At 39.2% G+C, this 7,009-nt stretch overlaps 1 protein-coding gene across 1 annotated transcript in view; it reads left to right on the top strand.

The window, feature by feature from the left end:
- LOC107566015 (E1A-binding protein p400-like) overlaps nucleotides 1–7,009 on the top strand; it is a 51,919-nt gene that overhangs the window by 21,611 nt on the left and 23,299 nt on the right. The window contains exons 19-24 of the mRNA XM_016251368.1: nucleotides 1,702–1,815; nucleotides 1,937–2,124; nucleotides 2,203–2,380; nucleotides 2,509–2,645; nucleotides 3,085–3,405; nucleotides 3,721–3,734. Coding sequence (XP_016106854.1) covers nucleotides 1,702–1,815; nucleotides 1,937–2,124; nucleotides 2,203–2,380; nucleotides 2,509–2,645; nucleotides 3,085–3,405; nucleotides 3,721–3,734 — 952 coding nt within the window. The remainder of the gene's footprint in view (nucleotides 1–1,701; nucleotides 1,816–1,936; nucleotides 2,125–2,202; nucleotides 2,381–2,508; nucleotides 2,646–3,084; nucleotides 3,406–3,720; nucleotides 3,735–7,009) is intronic.

The raw sequence follows: 7,009 nt of genomic DNA, 5'->3' as shown, positions 1-7,009 counted from the left end.
ATTTAGCAACTTTCAGACCCTTTTAGCGGCTTTTTTCCATAGAATATTCATACTGACAAACCTAGCGACTTTTTGGGATAAACCTTAGCTATGGTTCAGTTGGAAGATTTCGCCAGAGCTGTCCCGGAGAAGTGTCACCTCTCTCGGCGTCTGTTCTGTGCAGTGAGCGGCAGAGAAGCAGTGTATTCAGTTGCACCTGTCGCTTACTGATTGTTTGGAATTATAAATATGAGCGTAGTTCATCTGTTAATATTTCATACACTTTTTTTAGTTTGTTGTTTTTTTTTTAGTTTGTTACTCAGATGCAGTCAGTGCGCTGCATGAGACAAAAAAGTAATATAGCCAAAACAACCGCATAGCTGCTCTTCAGTGTAGATGCATGTTGATTTTATCAGACAATGCCACGATTATAAATGAGAGTGACTCCTGGTTAACGTATTAAAAGGGGTTGTGTTTAGTCACTATTTAGTGTGGGATTTTTTTTACAATATTCACTCAGAATGCCCTATTTTACTGTCATAAGTCAATATACTGCAGTATTTCCTCTCTCAATCAGTAGAAAATATGGTTAACATCTGGTCATGCATGAAAAAAAAAATACCATCATGTACCGTGAAACCGGTATAATTTTGAAAAATACCGTGATATAAATTTTTGGTCATACCGCCCAGCACTAATATATATTCTTATTTATTTATTTAAAGTCTGTCTAAATTTAACAGTGTTTAAAAAGTGCAGTCCACATGTTTACATATGTTTATTACAGTGACTTTGAATTACCTAAAGTAGTGTGGTAAAGCAAAAAAACATTTACATTTGTTTTTATATTTCTGCAATCTACTTTAGATTGTGTGATTTGTTACTGACTTTCATATTAATGTTTACATCAGGCTTATTTGTTAGTGCTTTATGTTGTCATAATTATTACATGCTTACAAGGATGAAAGTTCAACAAATCAGTCAGTATACTGTGATTGTACTTGGGAAATAAAAATGTCATTCATATCAATTCATGCATCACCTAATTTCATCGTAACATATAGGCCTGGCCTACAGAAAAGAACATTTATGTTTCATCTATCTAATATTGTGTTGATCATATTATACAATGATTTATAGCTTATCTTTGTTGAATAATACAGAACATAAAGAGCTTTAAAAAATAATTGCATATTAAATTGCAATATATGTAAAAAAAATCTTCCAAAATCTTTCAGCCCTAGTAAGTTTTACATTTTAAACTTATGGGCATGTCTTTAAACGGTAATACATTTTTTGTTATCCTCAAAATTTTGGAAATATATCAGACTATGTACGAGCATAGAGTGTTGCATGTTTAGACATCGACTGAAATTTGTAATACTGATTTTGGGCATTTTTAAGTTTATTGATCATGCCTTCTCAAAAATATTTGAAACATTATGTAGTTATATAAATCTGTTCATACACTTGACAATGCTTTTTTTAATAATTTAGTAAATGTTTTCAAATGTTTTTAGTGAATTTTTGATACGATTTAATTTTATGTACAACATATTTTTCAGCCTAATTAATTTATTTATAATGTTTTCAGTATGCAAAATTGCTGGGTAATTATAAATCTGAATTACATCGACCATCAGCCACTTCAGTCTGTAGTTATCAGCCACTGAAAACTCATATGGGACAGCCACTGCTATAAACTGTGTCTGTGTCTTGTAGCTGAAGTGCCATTGGATGATCTGGTGAAGCAGTATGCTGGTGCTTACGCAGAGGGCTTTGAGTGGCCGCAGCCTTCCAGCCAGAGCGAAGATGAAGACCGAGAGGAAGCTGATGGTTTGTGTACATATACTGCTTAAGAACTAACTTTAGAGCCCCAAGAATTCAAATAAATCAGTACTTTTGACAGTATATTGATTTGATGTCACAGTAACAGTTTATTATCTTCTCTGTTCAGACATGGATCCTCCGTTGGACAGTCCACATGATGCAGTGCTGATAGACTCTTTGCTGAGCATGGATCAGTACCGTGGGGCCGAGCGGATGGCTTTTGGCCCTGATGGGAAGCCCACAAAGGATATCGCTGAGGTTGCTGCAGCAACGGACCTGATTCTCCCCAAAGGCAGCGCCAGGACCACTCTAACTGTGAGTCTTAAAAATTCAATTGAGCAGTGGTCGCACAGTGTCTGATTGTCTTATGGCTCATGAACCCTTTCCTTTCAGAGTCGTTCCTCTCCTCCTGCTCTGCTGCACGGCTCTCTGAGAGAGTACCAGCAGGTAGGGGTGGAGTGGCTGGCAAGCCTCCACCGCAAAAACCTTAACGGCATCCTGGCAGATGAAACTGGCCTTGGCAAAACTGTACAGACTGTGGCTTATTTTGCTCACTTGGCCTGCAACCAGGGTACCACCACCAACCACATTTGCCACCTTTATAGAGTCGATGATATTTGGTTTTCTTCTCATAGCATTTGTTTGTTGTATTTTTAAGAATAAAATGCAACACATTCTGCTGTCATGTGGTTGCTGCAGGTATCTGGGGGCCGCATTTAGTGGTGGTGAGGACCTGTAAGCTGCTGAACTGGGAGATGGAGTTTAAACGCTGGTGTCCTGGACTGAAGATACTCCTGTACCTTGGCAGCAGAAGGCAGCGCAGATACAAGAGATCGGTATGAACCAGAGAAAGCAAACCAGCCTGCTATGTACTCTCTCATACTGCCACCGGTCTATCCATCCCTGTTGCTGTGGCCTAGCTGTTGTGCATCAGTTTTTGCATTAGGTTCCCAACCACATTTCTGGAGGCCCCCCAACACTCCACATTTTGCGTGTCTCTTTAATCAAGCACACCTGATTCAGATCATCAGCTCATTAGCTAAGACTCCAAGACCAGAAATGGGTGTGTCAGATAAAGGAGACATGGAACATGGACATGCAGTGTTGGGGGGGCCTCCAGGAACGTGGTTGGGAACCACTGCATTAGATAATTCCCCTAAGTAGTTTTCAAATTAGTTTGTAGGTCATTTAGATCCTTGATGATTGAGTGGGCACATTTGTCCATGTTTTGTTTTTGTCTGTTCTCACTTTCCCACTATTGTCTAATGTGTGCAGCGGTGGTGTGAGCCCAACAGCTTCCACGTGTGTGTGACTTCATACAAGCTCCTACTGAAAGATCAGTCTCACTTCCTGAGGAGGCGCTGGAGGCACCTGGTTCTAGACGAGGTGCAGCTCATCAAAAACATGACGGAGAAACACTGGGAGACCATCTTCAACATAAAGAGGTTAGGAACAATGCTGCTGGTTTCTATACAGCAGGGGTACTCAAGTTCAGAGGCCCAGGGGGCCATTATGTGGACATTTAAACCACATAAAATGCAAAGGGCCACAAAATACAATTTGCATCATAAGACTTTATTTAAGACAATATTTGCGGTTTTACTGATTTAGAAATGCAGTTTATTACTTATCTAAGTCTTGTTTGTCCTTGTCCTATTTAAAATAATACTGAACATTTATAAATAAAAAAATCTGGAATAAAAAAGTGGATTAATTTTTTTTAACAAAAATTGCATTCATACTCCAACAGTATTAAACAAACTCAGAATGTTCAAACTCAAAACATTCTTGAGCAAACATACTTCACAAATTTCTTTAGAGAGAACTATAGACCAATTTGGAGTAGATGTCATAGTTACGTCACTTGCAGCTGCGTGCTCATTGTGGTGGGAGAAAAAACACTGGTAACAGGTGGAGGGAAACGGGTAAAATCCATGGAATAAGAGAAAAAAAGTATTGTTGTGTTGTGTTGATGCCATTTGAAGCTAAACACAGACATTTAAATGGACAGAATATGGATAAACCTGCTATGATTACCCTACTTTTAAAGCATAAATTTGTTACCTAGTATGTTGAATAAAAAGAATATACAAACACTTTAACTGATCAAACATGAAGACAGTAAACACATGACCACAACAATAAATGGTTCATCTGTGTTCTTCAAGCCATCTCTGGTGTTAAAATTATAAAGTATATTTATAATTAGTGCTGGGCGGTATACTGGTTCATACCGAATACCGGTGTTTATTTTTGTTATGATATTAATTTTTACAATACCGCTATACAAAAATAAAAATGTCGCTTAAACAACATTCGGAACGCGAAACTGTTTGAAAGGGGTCCCTTTTCACTGTTGCTCTGTGGTGAGGGAACAGCTGTATGTGTTACTAACACAACTCAGATGAGTCACACACACACAAGCGCAACTTTAGCTCTAGATTTAGCAACTTTCAGGCCCTTTTAGCGGCCTTTTTCCATAGAATATTCATATTGACAAACCTAGTGACTTTTTTGGATAAACCTTTAGCTATGGTTCAGTTGGAGGATTTCGCCAGTGCTGTCCCGCGTACGCGAGGTCTGACTTTCCCGGGTAAGTGTCACCTCTCTCGGCGTCTGTTCTGTGCAGTGAGCGGCAGAGAAGCAGCGCATTCAGTTGACCGCACCGCAGCCAACTCATCAATAAATGAGTACAAAACAGCATTTCCTAGCACCTGTCACTTTGTTTGGAATTATAAATATGAGCGTAGTTCGTCTGTTAATATCACATGCACTTTTTTGTTTGTTGTTTTTTTTAGTTTGTTACTCAGACACAGGCAGTGCGCTGCATGAGACAAAAAAGTAATATAGCCAAAACAACCGCATAGCCGCTCTTTAGTGTAGATGCACTCCTGTGACTCCTGGTTAACGTATTAAAAGGGGTCGTGTTTAGTCACTATTTAGTGTGGTATTTGTTGACAATATTAACTCATGACAGTAAAATAGGGCATTTTAAGTCAATCTACTGCAGTATTTCCTCTCTCAATCAGTAGAAAATATGGTTAACACCCGGTCATGCATGAAAAAAAATAACCTTTGTGTACCGTGAAACCGGTATAATTTTGAAAAATACAGTGATATAAAGTTTTGGTCATACCGCCCAGCACTATTTATAATACAATGCTAATCTACATGGCCTCGTTCTGTGATAAGAAGCCACATCGGATCACAAAATGAAGTTATTTTAAACACTCGGCTGATGTTGTGGAGTAAAATCATGTTATTAAATGTTCTCTTTTGTTGGATAATGCTCTTTAAGTTGTTTGGCGTGTGTAGCTTTTTCAAATGCACGTTATGAGTGAATAACGGCTCTTGAAGAAATCGAGCAGCATTTACTACTGTGCATGTGGGTTATTTCATTCAATGAAGGAGGAGAGGCCATATTGTGCTGCTTTAGAGAAGAGGAAGAGAAAACTAGGGGTGCACGAAAAAAATATATTCATATATGAATCGCAATTCTGTCTTGTATTAAAGCTTTAATCAGGATAAAACCGTATATTAAAAGCTAACAGAAGCAGTAGCATTTACAAATAACAGCGTATCTAAAAGTATGAGACAACAACAAACAAAAAACATAACATTAAGAGCCGTGTGCTTGCACAGGTTCTGCACGATCCACTTCACTATTATCCTCTGCGTCTCAATCGGGCTCAATTTGATGAGCATTATTGATGAAGCCATTGTTTACAATAAAACCGGAGCACATGCCGCTGAGGCGAGGGGGCCGGGATGTTTAGACGCGCACTAGAGGCGGTTTAGCCAGTCATAACACACTGGGCTAGCTAACCAATCAGAGCCCATCGTCTATTTCTGAGGGAGGGGCTACATAAAACCAGGAAATCTCTCTCTCTCTCTCTCTCTCTCTCTCTCTCATTCAGATCATCAGCTCAGCTCCAACAATGAACTGTTCCAATTATACACTTATTTTCACATAGCTATGAGAAGCATTATACATGGACGAGCATGCGCTTGCCGTACTGTATTAAAGCTTTAATCAGGATAAAACCGTATATTAAAAGCTAACAGAAGCAGTAGCATTTACAAATAACAGCGTATCTAAAAGTATGAGACAACAACAAACAAAAAACATAACATTAAGAGCCGTGTGCTTGCACAGGTTCTGCACGATCCACTTCACTATTATCCTCTGCGTCTCAATCGGGCTCAATTTGATGAGCATTATTGATGAAGCCATTGTTTACAATAAAACCGGAGCACATGCCGCTGAGGCGAGGGGGCCGGGATGTTTAGACGCGCACTAGAGGCGGTTTAGCCAGTCATAACACACTGGGCTAGCTAACCAATCAGAGCCCATCGTCTATTTCTGAGGGAGGGGCTACATAAAACCAGGAAATCATCAGCGCGTTTAGCATAGTCATACTGATTTCTGTAATTGTATTAACGGGACATAATATTTTTAAATGAGACAAACCAATTAATAGTACACTGAAAATACTGATGTTGGTGCAAAATTGTAATTTCCTTCGGAATAATGCATTCTTGTTGAATGAAAAAACATGTTACAGTAGGGTTGGGCTGATAGACGATGGCATCGCCCATCGCCGATGGCTGATAGACATCACGATGTTGAGCCGGCATCGTGATAGCCCCCCCCCCCCCATACCCGCAATCCGCCGCATCCTAATACCATGTTCGGAAAGAAAATTATGTGTATACGGAACCCCTAAAAGGAATAAATACGAGATGAGAGGAAAATATATATTTCAATATTTTCTTTCACAGTTATATCATTGGGTAATTATACTACATATATATTTTGGGCATCAGGGAGCCGTTATTATACCTGGCATTGAAACTGCGCTTTTGAATGCACTTTTGAATCGCTTTTTAGCTTCACTTTCGAGATTCGCGATCACACATACTCTGTTTATACTATGGAGCAGCAGTACTTAAGTTACCACACATTTTACAAGATTATATGTTTGTCAGTGGTGCTGAGGATCTGCAAAGCATTCGCCATCGTCCTCACTCATCTCTACTTACTCTGTTTATGTGGTAAGTGAAATTTTATGTACTGTAATGTAGCAGGCAACCGTTACACCGTGTCTACACCGGACGCGCCGCATCAGCTAAAGTCTGTCTACACTGGACGCGACAATGTGACCATTGAAAATCATTTGAAATTTGTGTCAGCACGTCA

This window comes from Sinocyclocheilus grahami, unplaced genomic scaffold (assembly GCF_001515645.1).
Source record: "Sinocyclocheilus grahami isolate Dianchi unplaced genomic scaffold, SAMN03320097.WGS_v1.1 scaffold1041.1, whole genome shotgun sequence".
Classification (NCBI taxonomy): Eukaryota; Metazoa; Chordata; class Actinopteri; order Cypriniformes; family Cyprinidae; genus Sinocyclocheilus; species Sinocyclocheilus grahami.
The sequence above is the reverse complement of the archived record's forward strand: the minus strand, read 5'-3'. Positions and strand labels throughout refer to the sequence as shown.